Here is a 25,638-nt window from a genome sequence, read left to right on the forward strand (position 1 = left end):
AATGAAGACTGCTGTGCCTTAGAGTTCATTTTTCAAATCTTGCAAATACTATAAACTTCCATGGGATTTGTAAATAATAATCAGATGTACAAATCATGCAATTAGTCCTCAAAAAGATAAGGAAACTTTGGGCAATTTTAATTATCAAATCTGATCAACTATACTTCTAGTGCTGAAGTTGGTAAAAAATATATTTATGCATAAAGAGCTCATCTCAGTATATCTCACAAAAAATACTTGTATTATAAGAAAGCTGCCAGTGGAAAAGGGAAATATCACTAATAAATGACTGGTGAAGTTGCTAGAACTCAAATCTAATTATTTAGCTCAAAATCCGAAACTAAGATACATTAACTTTACCAAAAGTTGACAATTTTTTCCATCTTCAGAAGAAGAATATAATTAAACTTATTACTCAATTTTAGCACAGAAGCTACATTAATTTTAAAAATGATATTAAGATATATATATGCATTGAACATATAGATGTTTGAAAATGCATTAATTTTCACGCCAGTGTACTACTGCCCATAACAATCTGCTTCCAGAGCTCAAAGTCCAAATTACTGGATACACTGTCACAGAGGAATATAGGGAACATGAAGTTTCAAAGTATAAAGGCTGGAAGATAAAATAATCTGCAACCACAAAATTTTACCATGCATTCTTTGCAAACCTGCAAAACCACATGAATCTTAATTAGCCTGTGATCTGCACTGCATTTAGATTTATTATCTATAAATTTTAACCAGCAAAAGAAACTAATTAAGTTTTGCAAATATGTTTCTTAAGACATAACCCCAGATATATCAAAGCTATAATTGATACTGTTTTTTACGTGGAAATAAAGACCATTTTTCAGCTTATTTTATTCACTGTATCCAGCTACCAATTCTGCTGTTATTTTGAGCTTCTAAGCCATGATAGCTCTCTTTAGAATCTTCATTGAAGAAAATCTAGTCTTCAGAATAAGATTATTTAACTCCAAAACTCTTTTTATATAGTCTTTTTACACAGTACAGTATCAAAAAGCATCAATAGCAAGAGCAATTAACCACAAAATGATACATCTATAATACAACTCTTTTGAGAAATGTTTGGGACAAGAGCCAATTAGTAGACATACTAATTAGTTTCTGTGAAGTTGAGGGTGGAGGCTAGGAGATTTCAAAGTATTTAATATTGTGTTATTATAGTTGGGAGACTTTATTTAAAAAGTTGGTTTTGCAAAGTCATCTAAAATCTTAAATAGTCAAATTTGCTTGAATAGGCTGAATTCTAAGCTCACGGCTCTTATGTGTTTTACTTTCCCTAAATGTATTTTTAGCTTATATTAAAACTAAAGAGGCTGCCCGACTTCAGGAGAAATCACTCCAAAGAATGTATTTTCAATTTAAAATTAAAAGTTAACAAAAAATGGTGTTACAGGAGAGGTTTAAGTGATTTAATATTTCTTTCAAATTCTGTTGTATGACTACCTTGCTTGTCTCAACATGTTCTGAATAATAAATCAAAAGCTGAAAATGAGAGAAAGTGATAACTATTCACCTCACAAAGGAGCTTTTTCCTCTTCTGAATGCAGAAGGTTTATAAATTCTACAACAATATAGAATTTATTAAAAATAATTTTAATATATAATAAAAACAGGAACATTCAAGTATTTCTAGATGTACTGAAAACTACATAAAAACTCAGCTAAATGTTTACAAAGACAAGCATCTGGATAGAAAAATGGAATAACAATATACTGAGGACATAAACGTTAAGATACCATCTGTGGCTCAAGAAATTTCTGAGCCACAAAGCAGTGGAGGTTAAGTGAGAATATACTGATACTTCAATACAGGTAATTAGTCATACTTCTTTTCTTATTCCAGTGTATCCAGTATTGGTAATTTCTGGAAACAGCATAATTGATGAAAAAAACCGTTGTTCTCACTAAGGAAAGCTATTCTGTTGTCACACAGACCTATTATGGCCATTCTCAAATTTAATAAGGTATACAAAAGTAGAAATGTTGGGTACTTTCATGCTCTATACCTTAACATTACCTCATTAACATATACTTTGAGACCCTGCAAAAATTCATGATGTAGGGAAGAGGAATTAAAGATGTCTAGTTTACTATTAGTTATTCTTGCTTAAGCTATTTATTAACAGCTTTTACCCAGCCACACCTCCCGATTATATTATTTCACCTATTTTTTCTTCTCAGAATAGAGAAATGTAATGTAGGAAATGAAGAAAATTAATAAAAATAATATTTAAACAAATAAATAATCTTTTTGTAAGTGAAACAATTTGTCAGAGTCACTTCAGTTAATCACTGTAATATGCTGCACTGTGAACTCACACGTGAAAACTAATATTTTAGGGTAATAGAAGTACCTTAGGCACCCTTCACATAATGCCTATTTTGTAGGCCAATTTTTTTCTTGCAGCTACATATATTTGCACATGCATTTTTCATACCAAAATAATCCGAATAGCTTCTGATCTACATAAGAACTACGCTTCTTTACTATTTAAAGGATGAAATATTTCCAGTGTGTGCATGTGTATATGCACACTCACACGCATATAGAAGTAGCATATATAATGAGGGGTACATTATCTCTGGTTTATATCTACTAATATGTATATACATATGTATGTAGCATGCACAATTAAATAATAAAACTAAATAATAATTCAGTATGCATGTTACATGTGTAGCATATATAAAGAATTTATAGACTCCTATTTACTCTCTTGTAGATACAAACTATATGCCATTGTTATTTTGAAATGCTGAAACAAAGGTATCCTAAAATATTATTCTCTCATAAATATATATTTGCAGTTCATATTAAATTATACTTCAGTTAACTGGCTAAAATTAAATGTGTTTATTAAGCCAAACTTTTACTCCAGTGTGGTTATTCATGGTAACGTGACCTGAATTTACCCTCAAGTTCTGGTAAGAGGGAATTCACTTAATTAAAATTACTCCTCAGATATAATTACTAATGAGGTGGGCATGAAAGCATACTTCAAGAACAGAGAGCTACAGGGTTCCAATTCTATTTGTAGAGACACCATACAACCATGAAATATAGGTTGTATAGCTGCTTGCTAACTTATTTAATAGAGACTAATAATACTAAAATCTACAGATTAAAAATATATTATAAATATGTTGTTTTGTAGTCATATTCTCCTTTAAGATTGCTCAAAAATTACCAATAACTGTATTACTAAACTGTAGGTATTTAAAATCACATATCCATTACAGTAGCTATTGTATACGTTCACAGAATGTGAACAAAGCGAAAGTTAAGGCTAAACATAGAAGAGTTGTTAGAATCAGGAAAACTAGGATGAACATGAATGAGTAATTAAAAACTGAGTTTAAAAGCCATGAATACAGAAGAGAATGATTTTGAAACTGAATTTAAGAGAGACAGGAAAAGACTAGAAACAGCAAAACATCAGATGGCAGAACAAGGAATGCACCTGGTAACAGAAGATACAGGAACCATGCAATTAGGGATGTGAGTAAGAATAAATGAGGTCAAAGAAACAATGAAGCTAATTTTTAAGATCACAAATACTGGAAGCAAACAGAATGTGTTCTGGAAAGGAATGAAAAATTATGGGTAGAATAAAAAATATTTTAGAAAAGATAATCATATTAGAAACTGTAAGGGCATAAAAAGGCTGGAGTAAAAACCAACATGTGCAGAGGAATTAATTATTTGTTCTTCACAATATTTGCAAATGCAATTCTGGTGGGAAAACCATGTAGTCACTTATTGGTTATCACACTCCGATACCTTTTAGAACAGAGAAAATGTTGTACACTTTCTATTTCTCGATGCTACTGCCAAATTCAAACTCAACAAGTTATTCTGAATAAACTAAGTAATAGGAAAACTGCATTTCCCCCAATGGTACAAATAACACGCAACAGCTTCCATTCAGTTGTTCGTTTCTGCTAGCTTATTTTGACTGTATACAATTTTATTAAATGCTGCTAGTGAAAAATACATATAAACTGTTTATAACTACTTTTTATATTGATTGATTGAATTGAATATATTTTAATATTTGATTGAATATATATATTCATAAATATATATTATATAACATATTTCAATATATATTATATATATATATAACAGATATATATTGGCATAAATGTATTTATGGAAGTATGTTTATATACATGTATATATTTATGGCAAACATAAATATATTTATGGTAAATAGGACCACATCAGGCTGGTGGCCAGCCACCAGTGGGTCCCCCAAGGCTTCATTTTAGGTTCTCTTCTATGTTTTTTGCATGTAGGACATAGGATGTATTTTGGATGTAGGACTAGAAGGTGTTTTGAGCAAATTTGCTGATGACACTGAACTGGGAGTTGTTGACTCTGTTGAGAGTGGAAAGGCCTTGCAGAGAAATCTGGTCAGATTGGAAAGCTGGGCAATCACCAAAAGCATGAAGATTAACAAGACTAAGTGCCAGGTCCTGCACCTGGGACAGGGCAACCCTGGCTGTATGTACAGACTGGGTAATGAGACTCTGGACAGCAGCCCCTCAGAGAGGGTTCTGGGGATTTTTGTTGACAGCAAGCTGAATATGAGCCAGCAGTGTGCCCTGGAAGCCAGGAGGGCCAACTGTATTCTGGGGTGCATGAAGCACGGCATTGATGGTCAGCTGAGGGAAGTGATTGTCCTGATCTGCTCTGCACTGGTGTGGCCTCACCTCAAGTACTGTGTGCAGTTCTGGGCACCACAGTGTAAAAAGGATGTGAAACTGTTGGAGAGTGTCCAGGGAAGGATTATGAAGATGGTGAAGGACCTAGAGGGGAAGACATACATGGAGCGGCTGGGGTCACTTGGCCTGTTCGACCTGGAAAAGAGGAGGCTGAGGGTCTTCAGCTTCCTCATGAGAGGCAGTGGAGGGGCAGGCAGCTATCTATTTTCTGTGGTGACCAGAAATGGTCACCCAAGGAAATGGTGTCAAGCTTCGACAGTGGAGGTTCAGGCTGGATATCAGGCAAAGGTTCTTCTCCAAGAGGGTTGTCACGCACTGGAACAGGCTCCCGAAGGACTTGGTCACAGCACAAAGACTGTTGGAGTTTAAGAAGCATTTGGACTGTGCTCTTAGTCATATGGTCTGAATTTATAGGTACATCTGTGTGGTGTCAGGAACTGGACTCGATGATCCTTATGGATCCCTTCCAACTCAAGATAGTCTGCGATATTGGATATGTACGCTGTTATCAATAACCCTATGTTCAAGAGACTCACTGGTATAGGATTAGCTTAAATGAACATTATTTAAAATCTAGTATATTAACTCTGTGAAATCCATATCACAAAACAGAGTGCAGGGCTAGGAATTTCCCACAAAATAGTGCTACACTGAAGCCTGACATGAAGCCTCTGATTCTGAATTCCGAAAGCAAATCATTCAGTGCTAAGTAACACTGTCCCTCTGTCGGCCACGACTGCATCTGAAATTATTTTAATTCACATCTACTGAAGTTTATCAGTCTAAATGTTAAAAGTAATCCTGCACATAAACATTGTATTTCATATACCAGAGAAAAAAAAAAACAAACAAACTATAATTCCTGTCAAAAGAACAACAATCTACAAGATATCGAAGGCTTGATTTTTCGTAATTTAAACATTTAAGGCAGCCAGATTCACATTTTGTGTTTTGAATAGCCTTGCCAAAAGCTTATTTACACTAGTACCAGTCTCCATAGATAGATTTTGTTTATCTCATTTCATGTTTACATTTTCAATATATTTAAAGAAGTTCTTGTCTAGACAATGCAGTGTTTAACAATTTTATTTTCTTTTTCTTTGTACTTGAACCCATCTAAGACATTATCTTTTACATCCTATAGAGTTCAGGTAGCAAGTAAAAACAAAAACAGTAATATTAAAGCATTGCTTGGGATCAGTATTAGAAACTGCTCTGAAAACCATTTAAAAAAAAAAAAAGTTAAATAAGGAGTCGTCATTCTTCTTGGTCAGGTGTTCAAGGAGATGAAGCGATGCAACAGAAACATAAATTTTTTCCTAAATATGAAACTGAAGCAAAGGGGTACTTTTAAGCGGAGATTTTCAAGTGTCTCAGAAAATTAAGGATCCTTTTTTTTTTTCCTAAGTGTGAAGCTAGACAGACTGTCTCATTACAGAGATTGAGTACAAGACAAAATACTTGCCAATATATTTTTTCTTGTGTCTTAATATAGTGAATTCAAGGATACATATTTGAGAATTGTGGCCTATTATCTGCATGAGCTTATGAACACTTTCTAAGCAAGCAAGGAAAAGGAAAGGAACTCTGCCAGAACTACCAGAACTGCTAGTCATGTTAGTAATAGCTTTTTTAAAGGCTTAACTTCAACGAAATGCAGATAAGCACAGACCACAGAGCAAGAAGGCACTGAGTGAATTGGTTGGTAGAACAGATTTTCTTTGAATCTGAGATGCATCACAGTTAAGCAAAGTCAGACTTGTCTGGCCAAAATTTGTGCAATTAAAATGGTAGGTCTTGCTGAGAAGAATACTCCTGAATAACAAATAGATTGAGATTTCACAAAGGATTTAAAGACAATTGCACACAGGTTCTGAAGGTAAGTGTTAAGAATCAGAGAAGCAATAAGGAGACAGATAAAGTGAAGCGAAATGTTATCAAGAAGTTATAAGGGTAATACTATAAAAGACTTTGACAGCTGATGGTGTAACAGGATGCATTGAGAAAACAGGATATACAGTGCTTCAAGCTTTCAGAAATTAAAAAACAAAATCACAACAATATTTTACATAGCATGATTCATTTTAAAGGCTTGATGCTGCCACTTGCGATGTCAAATGAGGTAGAGGAACTTTCACAAGGAATGCCTGTTTTTCCTGAGTTTACAAATGTTGATGAAGAGAAGGAAAGTGTGAAACCCATAAAAACACAGCATCCTACTATGACCGTGGTCCAGGAAGTCTGGGATTTCAAGAACCTGATAGAATAGAAAGGGTTTTTTGAGCTGTTTTTCTCCAACAGCTTTAAAATTTCAGTGAAGGTAGCTATTAAGGAACAGAGACATTGAAGGTGTACTCGTGTTACTAAATTTTCTATATACATTAAATGTTGATGATACTTTATACAGAAGAAACAATGAGTTTCAGAAAAAAATATTATTCCTCCTTGCCAACAGAAAGCTTTATAATCATAATTCATTTCATCTTTACTTCTGACAATTAACATATGCAGGAAACATATGGCATTAACGGTAAAATTTGGATGATAACATTCAAAATCTTTGAAAGAAGTCTTATTTATTTTTCTTCTGAGTTCCAGTTGGCTCATGCTTGGATTACAAAAATCTATTGTGACAATCTTCCCAATGAAAAACTTTAAAAACATCACCCAATTAAACACAATTACATTTAAGATGAATCTTAGCAGCTAAAACCTCTAGAGAGAAACAGCTGTAAAACTTATTGTTGATAATTTCTGTGCATGATCTTTGACTATCTTGGGGAAATGACACTATTCAAGTCCTGTAAGATGACAGTTTATAGCCACAGAACAAGTGATTTGTACTTTTCAACAGACCAGCATAGTGAAAATCTTGCTTCTCAGTGATAGCACCTAAGACACCTTTGAAACTGGCAGATCACATTATAAGAACTCTACTATTTTTTTCCTTGGGTAACTAGCTGGAAATGAGAGACAGATTTCTAAAGATCTGAAAACCAGAATGCAAGGTGAGGACTGAATAATAAAACAACATTTTCTTAGCACGTTTTGATAATTATTTTTTGAAGAAACAACTTTAATTATATGAGCTTATACCATACTGATGGTAGGGATGTTGGCAAAAAAATAATCAGTTGCAACAAATGTAGCTCAATAAGAAAAGCTCTATCACGACTTTTCATTCTTACGAATTATCAAGTTTAGTATTTAAGTGGAAGAAATTAATTGTACTAGATTTTAAAGGACTTGTTTAAATGCTGTATTAATCACCACAGCAACACATTTGATGTTAGTATAATGTAACAGAGCTCATGCAGATGTATGCAGTATTCTTAGAATATTTAAAGGAAGTCATTATTCAGTAATGACTGGATGTAATGACCTGTCACTTGAAGAGTAGATTCAGAAAATGTAGAATAGAATTGTAAATTTAAAATATATATTTTTTTGAGGTTAGACAGTATTAAGTCTCCACAGGAGAACTCACACTGTAGTGCCAAATAAGTACCTATTATGTATTTATTTATTTATTTTTACCTAAAAACTAATGAACATGTTACACAATATTTGGTTCTCACACTTGTCAAATATTACAAAAATCTAACTACTGAAAGGCTCTTTGTGAGGACTGCTTTAAACAAATTCCATTAAACTAATGAAGCTATTTAAAAGTAAAAAAACAAAACAAAACAAAACAAACAAACCTAAAAATAAAACAAACACAAATCCCTGCCTTGAATGTTGGCATGGTGCCATTTGTGATAAAATAACCAGTTGCTGTCATCTAATAATTGAGGTCATATAAATAATATTAAATTTAACGTTTCCTTTCTCTTCTTTCCCAACTGTCGTAGTCTTCTTGAAATTATAGTTTTCTTTAAAAGTTATGCAGGGTGGGAAATGCAACATAAACAAATGGTTCTTGTTCTTCTATAATCAAGCCTAAGACAAAAGCTTAATAACAATTATAAGCCAATACAGCTTGTGTTTGGTTTGTACTTTTAGTATTCTTTAAAGTCAATATATGTACTATTTTCAAAAATGAATAAAAAAAGGAAGCAGATAATTCTAAAACAGGATCAGTGTTTGAATGTTTTTCATCCCCAGCAATCAGCATAACATCAATTGCCAGCCATGCTGAAATACACAGCAAAAAATAAACAACAAAAAACCACTTAACAAATGCTTAAAAATGAAAAGAAAAAAAAAAAGGGAAAAGGAAAAGAAGAAGAAAAAACAAAAACAAAATTGAAAAAGTGGGCCATCAAGATCAGATATAAGCAAAATGCACACACTTCCATTCCAGGCAAAAGCTTAATAATACAATTTTTAAAACAAATGGCAATATTGACAGACCTGTGGAGGAACCTGCCTCCTTTTTTGGTCAGGGGATGTGACATACACAGCTTGTGCATATGCATAACTTTTGAACCGTGGTTTTGGAGAAGGTGAAGGTCCCTGCGGTACACTGACTGTAATCTATGAAGAAATTAAAGGTGGAAAAAACAGGCATATGAATAGGAACACAGACTTTAGAATAAAACCAAGGATTTTAAGAGTAAATATAGGAAGGGCATCAGCAGTTATATTTTTCAAGGACAGTGACAAATTTACAGTCAAAATTGGGATAATATTAAGGAAAGGAAAGCTCTCATTTAATTGACATCCCGCCCCAAATGATATAAGCTTTCAGGACTCAATCTCAGCAGAATACCAATATGAATTGAAGATTCTTCAATTCCAACCATGAAAGGCTGGAAAAAGAAAAAAAAAAAAGTGATCATGTAATAAATCCTGAGCAAACAAAGCCAATGCTCATCTGCTCACCGTGAGCAGATGAGAATCCCAAAAAGCAAGACAGAGATTAAATTCAGAACAAGGATACTAGGCCTAAAGTCCACTAAACACTTAAACAGAGACTATTTTGATTTCAGTCAAAAACATAACTGATAAAGGAAGCATAATTAACTGCAGGGATTATGTGACTGTTCTGAGAGGCTGACTATGAGCTGAGAACAAATAGTCTTAAAATACGAGTCAGGGTAAATGAAACACTAAAAAAAAAAGTAATTAAAAATGTGTCATGAATATGGAGAAATGGCAATATCTACTCTGTAAAAAAGGCAAAAGGGTCTCTAACGTGTCTCTGTTTAAATGGAAATAGAATCCAGGTTTTGTGTTCTTCCTTCCACATTCAAAACACCCAGTGCTGTAAAAGAGAAGTGCAAAGCAAATATTTCATAAAAAGTTAATTTTTAAACAGCCAAGTGCAAGTGAAAAGTAATAAAAAAGTACATTTGTACATTTCATGCAGACAAGTACATAGCACAATCTTTACCACAGATATAACTGAGCCATTATGTGACTCTGTGATTTTTTTTTTTTTTTTCCTTTCTATTGGACATCTAACATCAAACTCCTGGGGCACGTAAGGGAAATAACCACATTAGAGCAGCAAGATGAAAGCAGAAAAGAAGAGAGCAAGAACAACTTACTTCGTGTGAAAAATGCTCTTGATGATGTACTTGAATGTGCTCCTCTCTGGTGACCCTTGAATGCCGTGGCAGCATTTCCACCTCCCTGATGGCCTCCATGGTGACTTGCTGGGGTAGAACTTGGAAGAGGGAAGTCACGTACATTAAGATGGACTTCTTATCTGGACAGGCAGTTGCAATGTCTGGAAGGAAATTAACATACATTATTTCAGTTTCCACATTAGACACTGTGCATGAGAAAATAGCCAATCATCTTCATGGAAAGTTGATAGACTAATGAGTGATCTATTGTCCATGTGTGTTCTCTAGAGACTAATTAGAACCCTACAACCAGTTCCAAAATTAGAGACCAAACTTGCATACCAATAAGAAGGAGCCAAAGTTTAAAATGGTAATTTTGTTTTCTCATTCAACATGAAATTTCCTCCTGCATTTGTTTAGTCAAAATGCACACAGTATGCAATTTGACAGCATGATCCTCATTAAACAGGACAAGACGTAGGAAAAGCTGCATTTTCTTCTGATGTACGAATACTGATTTTTTTTTTAAAGGACAATCTCATTTTCATTTTCAAAATTGTGCTTTGTATGTTTTCTTCATATCATTTAATCATTAGCAGCAAGAGTTATACAGAAAAAAAGAAAAAAAAAATCTAGAAAGCATGTTCATCCAAAACAACTAGTGAAGTCAACTGCTAATATAACTACATAGCTCTTATATTCTGCGCAGTCTTATATTCTTCCTGAAGCCCATGAATGACAGCTAAGGAACATTGTATCCACAGACATTACAATACATATTAGAACCACTCTATTAAAAGTGTACCTATAAACTCTGTGTGGACTATAGCAGTGAGTACAGGAAACTTTGCAGGAACACAAATGTGATTTCAGACTTTTCACATACTTATCATGTAATCACGAAATGTCTTTGGTCTGACTCAATATTTGCTGTGATTTAACCTCAGTAGGCAGCTAAGCACTGCACAGCAGCTCGCTCACTGCTCACTCCCACACCCAGCTGGATGAAGGGAAGAGAATCAGAAGAGCAAGAAGTTAGAAAACTTGTGGGTTGAGATTAAGATAGTTTAATAAGAAAGAAAAAGAAAATCAGAAAAGAAAAAAAAGGAAAAAAAAAAAAGTGGGGGCGGGGGGCAGGAAGTTATTTGTTCACCACCAGCTAACTGATGCCCAGTCAGTCCCTAAGCAATGGCAGCCCCCCAGCCAACTCCCCCCAGTTTTATTGCTGAGCATGATGCCATGTGGTATATAGCATATCTCTTTGGTCAGCTGGGATCAGCTGTCCCAGCTATATCTACCCCTTCCAAGCTTCATCTGCACCCAGAGCCTACTCACTAGCTGGCAGCTTGGGAAAAGGAAAGACCTTGACTCTGTGCAAGCACTGATCTGCAACAACTAACATATGTGTGTGTTATCAGCACTATTCCACTACAAATCCAAAACATAAAACCATACAAGCAACCAAACCGGCACAACATGTCAATAACAATTTCTAAAAACAAAACAAAACAAATGCAAACCATGTACATGTAAGTTACATAATAGCTCTTTGAAGGAGTTTTTTGTTATTTGGCATAAAAGTTTACCTCCCATACTTTGTCTAGTGAATCAAATGTAAAAAGACTGTTGTACAATAAATTTATCATTAATTCCATATGTGCTTAACGTGAGTGCTAGCAGAAACACTCTGAGAGCTCTGAGATTTTACTGTCCAGGTTGCCTCAGAGAAGCTGTGGAGTCTCTCCCTCCTTGGAGGTCTACAAAAGCCACCTGGACACGTTCCTGGGCAACCTGCTCTGGGTGTCCCTGCTCAAGCAGGGGGTTGGACCAGACAACCTCCAGAGGTTCCTTGCCACCTAAACCATTCTTTCATTCTGTGAAATCAATTTTGGATTAGCTAAGATTTCAGTACAGAAAAAAAAAAAAAATTAATGTATTCTGGCAGACTCAGTAATACATCTCATTCTCTTTTCCTAGAATGCAGAATACTCCACATATATTTGGAAATCAACAAAAGATACATGGTCCTACAGGTATGTCCTATCAGTATTTTTGGTTTCAATTTTGGACTTATCTTTAAATCTTTATAAATTATAAGAGATTTGAAAACCTAATTCTACGTAGAAGTGGATGGAAAAAATGGCAGAGTTCCCAACCCTCCTCTTCTCCTTGCCCTCTCCCCCTTACCTTCCCCCATCTTATTATCTCAGTAATATCACAGTATACAGAATATGCTCATTTTAAAATATACATGACATAGGCTTCATTTATATGACACTGTTTCAGTGCTGGAAGTATTCAGCTGTGACCATTGTCTTGTCCTCTCATTAATATTTTAAACAAAAAAATGTTCAGTTCTCCTCAGTGTCTACTTGTAATTGATGCTTACAAGAATATCCATGTCTTTATAAATACAACAGTACACTCTGAAAGAGAACAAACATTTGTGCCAGCTGTGATTCTTCCATTTGTTGTTCATTATTTTCCATTTCAGCTGTTCTAGCAATCAGATACGTAAATAGCTTATTATTTATCTACACAACTACCTCACACAATAAATAAAGCAAATACCTTACAAACAATATACATGCCACAGTTTTTCCTATTCTATCTGACAAATAAAAAGCAGCTGTCAGAATCCACATACAAATAGAAAAGGAAAAAAAAAAAAAGATAATTAATTGCAATAAATAGCTAAATGACCATTGTGACAAAGCATAGAATTTCAAGCTGGGTCTGCAATTTTTTTCTTTGAAGGCTCTTAAATTATTAGATCTAAAAAGATTTCTGTTATCCTGTACTATGCCTCTACCTTCATTTTTATTTTTATTTTTATTTTTTTTCTGATTCCCAATCTAATATATTCTCTTTACCACCTGTTAGACTGATGGATATTTGAAATCCTTGCAGATAGACAGAGAATAAATTTAAGTTTATGAACTTTCTTGCAAGAAAAAACACCAGTTCTTTGACAATAAATCTGCTCTCATTTCTGGGGGAAAAATTTGCCAAGCTAACCTACACCCTCTAAAAACTAATCCCCCATTCTCAGAAAACACAGAAGATACTTAAAATAAGTAAATAAGTAAATAAGTAAATAAATAAATAATAAAAAATAAATTACAAAAACTGTGCTATTACTTAAATTGTAGTTTTGAGAAAAAAAGTAAAAACAAACAAAAAAGCATTATCATGGATTTTTTTTTTTTTTTTTTCAAAAACAAGGTATCTTCTCCAAATTCAATTCGAAGTCATCACTTAATATTTCATCCATTTTCTTGGCAGTGATCATCCACACTAGGATTTAAAACAACAAATTCAAAAGAATACAAACAAAGTAGGCCAGAAATCAAAAAAAAATTTAAAATGTGAAGTCTTATAACCTTAACACAAATTAAACTATTAACACATTCATTAATCAAGAATCTCAGTCTTTGGAGAGCTTTGAAAGCCATTCCACTACTTTAATAAGGCAGTTGTACTGAAGTATTGGAAAAATATTCAGCATGAATTGCCAGCTGTTATTGAGAGGAATCTTCTGTTGTTGAAAAGTTTATACTGGCAGATTAATATTATTTAAAAGAAAACTGAGCTTTTAGTACTCAAACTGAGATATGTTACATGAAGCACTTGGATGGGATCCACCTCACTAAGGGAGGCATGCATATCTTTTCTAATGCCAACCTAGTAAGGGGACTTTAAACTAGGAAGAATGGGGAAAGAGGAGAGTTACAGGGACAAGGTAGGCAGCAAAAAAGCAGCTTAAGTTTGGACATCTCTATGTGTGGTAACAACAGATCTCATTGCAATTACAGAAATGGGGCAGTATAGCTCTTGTGACTGGAATGCTGCCATGGAAGACTACATCGTTTATAGGAAAGACAGGCCAGGACGACAAGGTGGTGGAGTTGCTCTTTATGTGAGAGAGCAACTACAATGCATCGAGCTCTGCCTAGGGATTGATGAAGAGTGAATTGAGAGCTTATGGATAGGGATTAAAGGGTAGGCTTCCACAGCTGATACTGTTATGGTATTTTCAGGCTGCCTGATCAGGAAGAGGAAGTAGGTGAAACCTTCTACAGACAGCTGGAAGTAGACTCACAAGCTCAAGACCTGGTTCTCACAGTGGCCTTCAACCACCCTGACATCTGCCGGGAAGACCACAGGACTAGGCAGAAACAGTCCAGGATGTTTCTGCAGAGCATGATGCTAACTTTTTGACACAGGTGGGTGAGGAACCAACAATGAGAGGTGTGCTGCTGGACCTCATGATAACAAAATAATAAGGGTTGGTTACAGATGTGAAGGGTGGGGGCAGCCTTGGCTGACCATGAGATGGTGTTCAGGATCTCTCCAGGAGGAAGCAGGGCAAAAAGTAGGTTTGAAACCCTGGACTTCAGGAGATAAAACTTTGGCCTCTGTCAGAGACCTACTTGGAGGAATCCCATCGGTTAGGGCCCTAGAAAGAAAGGGGGTCCAGGAGAGCTGGTCAGTATTCAAGCATCACTTCCTCCAAGCTCAAGATCAATGTATCCCTATGAATGAGAAGGCAAGCAAAGGGAGCAGGAGATGTGCATGAATAAGCAAGGAACTCCTGACAAAACTCATATAGAAAAAGAAAACAGACAGTATGTGGAAAATGGGACAGGCCACTTGGGAGGAATATAGAGACATTGTCAGAATATTCATGGATGCAATGAGGCCCATTTGGAATCAAATCTGGCAATTGATGTCAAGGACATCAAGAAGAGCTTCTTCAAATCCACCAGTAGCAAAAGGAAGACTAGGGAAAATATGCGCCCACTGCTTAATGCAGTGGGTACCCTGGTGACAGAGGACACAGAGAAGGCAGAGTTGCTGAATGCTTTCTTTGCTTCTGTCTTCACTGCTAAAACCAGCCCTCAGGAATCTCAGACCCTAGAGATAAGAGGAAGCCTGGAGAAAGTAGGACTGGTTAGAGTTCATTTAGGCAAACCTGACACCCACAAATCCATGGGCCCAAATAGGATGCACCCATGAATGCTGAGGGAGCTGGTGAATGTTATTGCTAGGCCACTCTCTGTCATCTTTGAAAGGTCATGGAGAACTGAACAGGTGCCTGAGGTATGGAAGAAAGCCAGCGTCATGCTGGTCCTCAGAAAAGGAAAGGAGGACCTTTGAAACTACAAGACAGTCAGTTTTACTTCCTTCCCTAGAGATGTGATGGAACAGCTCATCCTGGAGGTCATCTCCAAGCACATGGAGGCTAAGAAGATGATCAGGAGTAGTCAGCATGCATTCACCAAGGGGAAATCATCCTTACCTAATCTGATAGCCTTCTATGATGGGATGACTGCCTGTGTAGATGAGGGGAAAGTAGTGAGTGTTTTCTACCTTGATTTCAGCAAGATTTTCAACACTGTCTCCCATAACATCTTCATAGGCAAGATCAGGAAGTGTGGGATGAATGTGTGGACAGCAGTGTGGACTGAGAAGTGGCTGGATGGCAGACCTCAAGAGGGTTGTGCTCAGCATCACAGTCTAGTTGGAGGCCTGCAGCTAGTGGTGTTCCCCAGGGGTCAGTACTGGGTCCAGTCCTGTTCCACTTATTTATCAATGACCTGGATGACAGAATAGAGCGCACACTCAGTAAGTTTGCCGATGGAAGGAGTGGCTAATACAGCTCAAGGCTGTGCTGCCATTCAGAGGGACCTGGACAAGCTGAAAAGTTGGGCAGTGAGGAACTTCACGAAGTTCAACAAAGGCAAGTGTAAGATCCTTCACCTAGGAAGGAATAACCCCATGCAACAATACAGGTTGGGGGCTGACCAGCCAGAAAGCAGTTTTGCCGAGAAGGACCTGGGAGGCCTGGTGGACAGCAGGCTGTCCATAAGTTATCAACATGTCCTTGTGGCCAAGAAAGCCATCAGTATCTCGGTGTGCATTAAGAAGACTGTGGCAGCAGGTTGAGGGAGGTGAACCTCCCCCTCTACTCAGCCCTGGTGAGGCCACACCACACCTGGAACTGTATTCGGTTCTGGGCTTCACAGTATGAGAGGGACATGGAACTACTGGAGTGAGTGAGTAGTAGTGCTCCAGCTCAGGGGCTGGAGCATCTGTCATGTGAGGAGAAGTTGGGAGACCTGGGCCTATTTAGCTTGAAGAAAAGAAAGCTCAGAGGGGATCTTATCAATGTTTATAAATATCTGAGGGGAGGGTGTCAAGAGGATGAGGCCAGACTCTTTTCAGTTGTGCCCAGTGACAGGACAAGAGGCAATGGGCACAAACCAAAGTTCCATCTGAATATAAGAGGACTTCTTTACTGTTAGAGTGACAGAGCACTGGAAAAGGTCACCCAGAGAGGCTGTGAAGTCTCCTTCTTTGGAGTTATTCAAAACCTGCCTGGATACCATTCTGTGCAACATGCTCTAGATGGCCCTGCTTAGCAGGGGGGATGGACCAGGTGATCTCCAGAGCTTCCTTCCAACCTCAACCTTTATGTGACTCTGTGATTCTTTAAGCACCGTTTGTAAAGAAAAGCAACTACTTTGTTGGATACAGAGCAAGGCCCTGAGTTTACATGCTCTGCTAGAAGAAGTATTCTCACTCTCTGACTAGAGGTATCTGGAGGCCAGCTTCTCCAGGGAAGGTCTCCAGAGAGCAGCCTCCCTCTTACCCTCCCTCGCATCCACCCTGTTTTTGTCTAGATAGTCCATTTGAAAAAGTCAAGAGAAGTAAAACAAAACACTTTCTGCTTCTAAAATACAGGCTGAAAAACCTGTCTCATATGAGAGAGACACCAGAAGAACTAAATTCCACCACACATTTTCATTACTGCGACATTCTGTTCATCTGGAGTTACAGTAACTTGGCTAACAAGTCCCAAAGGAGCAGGAGGAATCAGGTTTCACTATAGAACTTTAAAACTGTGCAATAAACAGCAATTCACCCTTGATTAACTGTTGTTGCCTTTAAAGGGATATTATTTGTTGTATTCAGAAAACAATTTGCCCATTAGGAGTTCACTATAGCTTGATTTTTATTAACAAATTTCCTTCATTTTCCAGTGAGCATAATTACAAGCCTAAACAGTTTACTTCAGTTTGTTGATTGTTGAGAATTTCTCTGTAGGATACAGTGGCAAAAAAAAGCAAATAAATAAACAACATTAAAATATAATCTTTTTTTTTAAAAAAATCTTCAAAAAAGTGACCCACCAGCTAGTCTATATAAGCTTTCCAGTTCATAAGTGGTTGCTCCTTGCCAACTTAAGTTCCGTCAATAAGCCCTGCCAGAATTTAGAGTTCCAGTGGAAAGAAACACTTTTAAGAGGTTAGTGAAATTGAGGATGACATAAATACCTAAATAAGCTTCTGTATTTTATGCTGTATTGTATGTGTACTGCACAAAATTACCAACGAATAAAAAATCCCACATTTTATAATATGGGATTACATTATGTACATACAGCCACACAGAATGCCAATTGAAAAGATTCATCCAAATATTGGTTCCAAGTTTCAAATGCATGTCTACTTATAAATAGCATACCCATTCCTATTCCTTAATATCTTGCTTTCTCAAAGCTATCACAAAACAACTGACATTATTTGTGCTGATTTTACTCGGCCTTTGCATCAAACTAGTAGCCAAGTAACTTTGAAAGAAGAAAGTTTAAGTGTCTGCTGCATTGCCAGAGAGTTTTTATTACCATACATAAATTGCTGATGTGGTTTCTTCACATTTGAGAGACAAACTCTGAAACATACTTTACCTAATACAGTGCTGAGAAGCAAGATAAGGATTGAGCCCTAAAAATACAAGAAATCCTTTGCCCTCAACAGATATATGTAGGATTTTCAGATAATCATAATGTAGGAAAAAAATAAAACTGCAACTTTTAAACCCTATAAACTGCTTAACACTACTGGCTTCCATGACAGCAATAATAACAACAACAACATTTTCCAAATATTTTAATATTACTTGCTGCTGTGCCACAAGATATTTTGGAAACTGTACTAAAGAAAAAAAAAAAAAAAAAAAACGCCCTCTCTTCCATAACACTGAAGGAGACTCTCAAGGCTGAGTTTTTGAATTTTCAGAGATTATACAGCTTTGTTCCCTGAAAAACAGAGGCTTGTTTTAATTCCTCCCTTCAATCAAATAGTTTTTATTTTAAGGCTTATTAACAATATTAACAAAAAACTAACTTCTTGATAGAATTTCTGAAAACAATACTACTACCTCAATATGCAGCTGTTTAGAAAGTACTTAAAAGATGTACAACAGATAAGATAATTGAAGAAGCTATTAGATCGTTGAGATAAACAGAATCTATCATAAAATATTAGTTTCTACAATGTAGACTCATCAAATGAGAATTTGAGTCTTGCAACAGTTGTATAAAAACTCCCAATGCAGCATCTGCCTCTAGTGAAGTATCTAAAATAATGGCAAAATTTAAAAATGTATGCCTATTAAACAGGGCACAAATGACAGTTAACTAAAAACTAAGAATCAATGAAAAAAACATTTTGAGTTCCATCCTAATGTGAAGGATGAAGTCACAGATTTGGTTGCACTGGTTCAATTTTATTGGCAAGACTCTATCATACAGTCCAGTGTATTCCATTCTATGCTAGTACTAAGAGTGAATTCAAGTCCTCTTAGTAGAGAGGTAACTAACTCATTTAGTCTGAAATCTTACACAACATTTTGCTAAATGTTGGTGTAAAGTTGGTGGTGGGTTTTCTGTTTTTTGATTTTAAGAATAGTAAAACTGAGTGGCTCCACTTCTTTCCAGTGATATAGACATGCAAAGTATTATCTGAAACAGGACTAACCAAAAGTCAGATTTTTGAAAGGCTGTTCAGTGGCCTACATGAATAAGCATGTAGATCAAAGTATCATTTTGCAGAAAAAAACAACTCACAGTTTCAAAAATCAAAACAAAGTTGTTCTTATTTTTTTAATCGATGCGTTTACTTATTTAAGTTGGAAAATGTTTAAGGAGTGTAGTTAAAATTTCATGCAGAAAAAAAATTCATACGTCACATCAAATGTGAAAAACTGTTTAAATCTCTATCCCCTACCCCCCAGACTCATCCTCCTCAAAAAAAGATTTATATGTATTATGCACTATAGTACATTATAGTACAAATTATAGTACAAATTACCTATTTTTCATTATTTTAGGCCAAGGTACTTGGTTTGCAAATATAATGCACATTTTTTATATTTAATAGGTCTTACTTTCACAATATATGTAAATTAGTTTAATTAAAACCGAAAAAAAAAAATCAAATTATCTTTCAATATCATTGCAAGACACTAGAGAACATTATTTACTAGTACATTTTGATTACATATTGAATATCTAACATAAAATGCCATCAAGAATTAATCAGTAAAAACTGTTTCGATGTCAAGCTTTAAATTTGAAGAGTAGGTTTCTTGCTGATTGTCACTACATGCGTTACTCCTGCATCTAAATGAAGACTAGTCACTTAGTTAATATTGGCTCTTATATGCATGACTCACACACTGTATGTATCATAATGACAAATGAGGTCTTTAAAAAGTTAGCTGTAACAGACACAAAAAGACTAGCTCCTCTTTATAAAATCATACAATTTGTAAAAATAAATCTTTAAAAAAATAGTTGAAACCCTAGTGATTCACTTTGATATATAATCATATTCCTACTTCAAAATGTTAAAAAATAGCTTTTTTTTTTTTTTTTTGGTAAACGAAATAGGAGAAGGATTTCTCCTTTTAATGGGATTATAACTCTAAGAATACAGAAAGTAAATTAATGTGCTGATTTTTTTTTCCATTAGGTTGACCATGAGGAAAAACAATCTAAAATATGTCATGCCAATAATTTTTTTAAAAATGAAAGTTTTGATCCAATGTTTATTAACTGTATGCATTCTGTCCAACAGCAAGTTGTTCAAACACAGTTTAGTAATTTGAAAAGAAAAACCTGAAATGTAATTCTCTGAGGGAAAAAAACTGTTCACAATGGAGAAGTTGAACATCTCAAGCCCATAAGTCAATTCTAGTGCTGTTTCAGCTAGAAACACCTGCTCATGTTTTGCATAAAAGTAGGCTTCTACTAGCGTTTCGGGCGTGTTGTCATCTATGTAGTATGGAAAAATACATTTTGCAAGCGTAAATTCTTTTTTTCTTTTTTGACCACTGGCAGATCTTGAATTAGAGCCATGCTGAGTCTATTAGGCCCCATACTGTGGTCGTAGTGCCATTCTGCTTGGGGCATGGTAAGCTCCAGTCTCTTATCCTCTCTTCATTTCACAGTCAAACTGTTAAATACATTCAAGAGTGATACAGGTGAATACAACTCCTAGCAACAGCTTATGTGACTGTGACATAGTAATCAGTTTTGAGGTAGCAATATCTTTTGAGGTAACCTGTTCTACATTTTATTCTAATCTTTTCCGTTGTCCTGTTTTTTTTTTTTTTTTTTTTTTTTTATTTTTATTTTTATTTTTGTTCTTGTTGTTTTGTTTTTTTCTTAGATTCCACTAGTATATTTTTGCTTTTGTGTCCTGTACAATGTTTTCTGTATAGCATTTTACTGTGGTTTCCATCTTAACTGTTAAATAAATAGAAAAAAGTGTTTGGTTGTTTGTTGGTTGTTTTTTTTTTTTTTTTTTTTACCTCCCTCAAATCATCTCCAGTAAACCAGTTACCAAACAGAACATCTGTCATCTGGTGGGGAGTAAGGTGAGGTGGAAGGTGCAGATAGGAGAAAATAGACATCTAATTGCTTCAACAGAACCTGTAAAGGTTTGGAATAGAGTCCTCCTTGACTATATGCCAATGAACCATATGTGAAGTGTCAAGAACACTTCAGGATGCAAATGAATACTGGAGCAACAATATGAATAAAAATGAGAACTTGTTTTGAGAAACCCAAAGTAAATGCAATTCAATATGTTGCTAGCATTGGAGAAGTAGTGAAATAATCAAGAGCAAAGCAAGGTATTTTGAAAGCAATCCATACTGGAAAAAATGATAAATCAATGTTTTAGTAGCTCTATTTAAGTAGGCAACAGAAGGTGGCTTGCCAATTTTAGTCATTGTAAGCCACAGCCTAATGGAATAAAAATAAGTGTACGTGACACTGACAAGTCTGAAGCAGCATCCAATACCCTAAAGAGAACTGAAAATGATACAGTTCTGTTAAGCCAATCTGGATTTGAGGATATTATAACTACAATACCTACTTTAAAAGCTCCCTGCAAACTGGAATAGGTGTATGCACTGCAACAAGAGTGGATGAATGTGACTGGGATTCCAACTGGTATATTATACATGTGTCAAATAAACATTAAAATATATATAGCAGGTCTCAAATACAGTGGAATATATCAAATTTTATATATCACAAGAAAACCATAATTATTAGAACTTCAGATTCTAACTGAGTATTAGAGTCTGTTTGGTATTATCTAGCAGCAGTGTAACGCTTTGCTGTGTGCCTGAACAGATGCACTCCTACGTAGTATTGCACCAGTTCCTTGATGAAAGAACGCAAGTGTCCCAAGATAACAGGAAAAGCACATCCTGAAGGAAAGACCTACATGGGGTTACTGAAATCAGTTCTGCAGTACTGGCTCATTTATTAAACATGTTTCTGTCTTCACTGTTAAGAAGCTTTCTCACATTTTTCTCAGTTCATACTAATTCATTTTCTCCATGGTCTTCTCTCCCAGAAGCAAGTTGATAACATGATTCCAGTATTCAGACAGACAATTCCAGCTATGATTTATGACAATAGCTGCGTAGAAGCAACTGAGAAAAATAATTGCAGCCTTGTAGGGGATGCCTTTATTAAATAACACTAACAGCTTACCTAGAGATGTTGAAGAACTCATGGGAAAGACCATGTGGACAGCCTTACTCTGCTAGCCTTGAGCTGTTTCCATCTCTGAGCTGAAAAGAAATAACTATATGCAGAACCTCCCTGAAAGCTGCTCCTTGCTCTTGTTAAAATAAGCATAACAAAACTAAGGTAACCTGTAATAATAACTTCAGCACATAATAGAAGTACACGAATAAATGAGGAAAACGATAGGAATAAATGGACACGGAAGATTGAGTAACAGCACTTTCAAGAGCTACAAAGTATTCAGTACAGATCCTAGTTTCCCAACTCAACTGTCTACAAACTCTGCTTAATCTTATCTCCTGTTGTCTCTCCCTTCCACAATGACTTAATTACACTTTAAAAATAATAATAAAAAATAAAAACAAAAATAAAGCTCTGGCTGGTCATATTACTGAGAAAAACCAGATTGTTCAGAGAGGTGAAAGCATGCATTCTATGGGATAAGATGGTTACAAAAAATATACTTTAACCCCAACACTATAGTTAATGTCTATGTAAATAAATCCAGTATTTATCATATATATATATATATATATATATATATATATATATATATATATAAACACAATGAAATCTCCCTTTCATGATGACTATCCAAAAAGATTATCAAAATTTTTTTTTAACACTTTAAATACCTTGTCCTCTAGTCCATGACAATACATTAGGAACCATGTAGGCATTTTAACAATTCATGAACATAATGGTTGTCTGTATGGCAGGTTTTTGCATCTGTTTGGACTCAACAATTAAATTTAGAGACTTTGAAGAGCAAAGCTGATAAAACTAGTCAGTAGATATTTTAACTAAGAAAAGGAGAAGAAAACTTTATTATTTGATTAGACAACAGCTTTAAGTCGTGAAGGTGATGCACCCATGGAGGATTGCCAATTTTGATCCAAAAACTTATTATTTCTAGTACCAAAACAAATTTTGGGTTACACCGAATATAACCACTCTTCAAATTATGTGGTAATGCCAGTATAAAACCATGCACAGCTTCTTTAAAGGCTAAGTGGTGCATACCCAGTGAGCTAATGCAGACATAACACATGAAATCAGATGCATGAAGAACTGAAGCATGCTGTGATACTCACAAAATTATGCTGGTCAAACTATATAGGACAGCTACAACTACAGCAAATGCATATGGTGTTTTGCGTAACAGATCTCCTGAAAATACCTTATACTTCTGAGTCTCCAAGGAGCCAGAGAGAACACAGCCTTAAAATATGGGACTTATTTTCGAAAATCAATTTCAACAGACAAACCTGACTCCCCTTTAAGAAATACAATATTGATTTTATTGCACAAGGCAATAAAAGAACAAGGCAATTAATAAGAACTGATCTGGAATTCTATGTATAGTTTTGATGAGGCATTCAAAAAATTATAGTGGAACAAGTAGTGGAAAAGAAAATTTATGGTCTTAAGTGTGAGATAATGTAAAGTCTGAAAGCTTAGCCTAACAAAGGCTGAATGCAGATGTAACCGTTCTTTATGAATATACCATGGCATAAAAACAATCAGAGTAAAAAGCAACATCAAGCTCCAGGACGATTGTGGCACAGGAATAAATGAGAATACAAAAAGAAGTAATAAATATATCGTAGAAGATGCTGAAAAGTTTGTCATATTCAGAGAGTGAGATTCTGAGACAGGCAAAAGAACAGGAGCAAAATATGTAACTGCCTATGCCAGAAATTGAGGAACTTGAGAACTTTAACATTACATGTTTACCTGAAATTTCAGACAACAGGACTCAATGGATCATCAGGTCCCTCTTCTTCTGTTCCTCCTCCCTCTCAGAGAACTACGAATGCTCTGACAACCCAAAATTAGACTTTGAACCAGTACCTACAACATCTAATAAATAACTAAAGACATGAAATACAAGTCCAATTCTACTGGGATATTTTTGTTTCTTAAAACAGAAGACCATCATTTTAGAGTAAATTACAGATTGTTAAATAAAGGTCACCTGTGTTTTCTCTCACTTATTTGCATTGTAAAAAAAAAAAAAAACAAAAAACACACAAATCTACACACACAAAGAAAACCCCACCAACAACCAAAAACATAAATGAGAGACACCTCTGAAACTAGAAGAGTAAGCAAATGGCTCTCCAAACCTCAAACAAGCAAAATTCAATACTTTATTATTTGCAAATAGCTAACCTCCCAAAAGAAATATAAAATGGTCGTCATCCCACTTGGATAATATCCATTGTGGCTCCTTATTAATCAATATAACTTCTGAACAACCTTAAGTTCTAGTTGCACAACCATCTGGACCTAAGTGGATAGGCAGGCTGGCCCAGCTGTCTAAGAAGTCATCTCATCACCACAGAAACATAGTAATTATGCTAAAAATGATCCTGTCAGATTCAGTTAGGACAAACAGGTATGAAACCAGTCATGGAGAAGAAGTGTATTTTATTAAGCTGCAATGTTAATAGTTTAACAACACATATTTTGGTCCCTCAAAAAACATGAGCATAAGCCTTGTTTCACATAACGTGGAATATTATAATGGTGTATAACCTACAAATTTCTAAGTTCAGAAGAACAGATTTGTTGGAGACTGAAGAACTCAGTTTGTGTCAAGTACATACACTGTAATAGTGGGGACAAAATGGCTTTCCCACACTACTCCTCCCATCAAACCCAAGATGACCAGAGAGACCAGCAAGGCAGAAGGAAGGCACACAAAAATCTTGTCAATTCTGAGGCAAGTGTATGAGAAGTGAACTATATCCTTAAAGCTTTGAACATTACACAATGAATTTATACTGCCTGACAGGCAAAGTTTTCGGTACATGCAGTTATGCCAACAATGTCTTAAGCAAATGTGAGTCAAGATACACCAATAGAAAAATGTGATATTTGCACCTCCCAAATCTTTCCAGTATGCCTAGGCCCTACGATCCAGTATGACTACTCAGGTAAGTGAAATTACACTTACTTTAAACTCTGCAGCCATGGCATAGCAAACAATATGTAGTGATCAAGTTCTAAGTCTCTAGAACTTAACTGCATTTCTGAAATCCCAGATGACCTGAGGATATAATCCTGTTAACAAAGCATTAAGTCTCATTTCCACTATGATTTTCAATTCAAAAAGATGCAATTGCATTGCACAGAGGTCCTTACTCTCTAGGCCTTTATAACTTCCAGTGAAAATTCAGTGCTAACAAGTATATAGTTTAACAAAACAACTTGTAAAAAATGTATTAAATAACACAGGCATGAAATATCTTATCCCAGGATAACTACAGGAAGATAAAGCAATCAGAATCAAAGGAAAATACTTAGAAAAACATTTGTTCTATAGTACCTGTATGCCCCTGGCAAACAACTAATGGGGAGAATTGATAGTCCATCATCACTGAAGCATGTTCAAAGGTCTTACCGGTCAGACTCCTTTTGTCATATTTGTGTCCTACCATCAAATCTTAAGTCTTTA

The 25,638-nt window shown here is 35.5% G+C and overlaps 1 protein-coding gene across 15 annotated transcripts in view; it reads right to left on the minus strand.

The window, feature by feature from the left end:
• Positions 1-25,638, minus strand: part of DMD (dystrophin) — a 1,236,775-nt gene that overhangs the window by 784,455 nt on the left and 426,682 nt on the right. For 13 of the 15 annotated variants that reach the window (XM_072027522.1, XM_072027514.1, XM_038175527.2 and 10 more), the window contains 2 exons: positions 10,259-10,440; positions 9,120-9,242 (listed from right to left, as the gene is read on the minus strand). In XM_072027522.1, the coding sequence (XP_071883623.1) occupies positions 9,120-9,242; positions 10,259-10,440 (305 nt within the window). The remainder of the gene's footprint in view (positions 1-9,119; positions 9,243-10,258; positions 10,441-25,638) is intronic. The other 2 variants (XM_072027525.1, XM_072027534.1) reach the window with 1 other exon arrangement.

This window comes from Anas platyrhynchos, chromosome 1, assembly GCF_047663525.1.
Source record: "Anas platyrhynchos isolate ZD024472 breed Pekin duck chromosome 1, IASCAAS_PekinDuck_T2T, whole genome shotgun sequence".
In the NCBI taxonomy this organism is placed as follows: domain Eukaryota; kingdom Metazoa; phylum Chordata; class Aves; order Anseriformes; family Anatidae; genus Anas; species Anas platyrhynchos.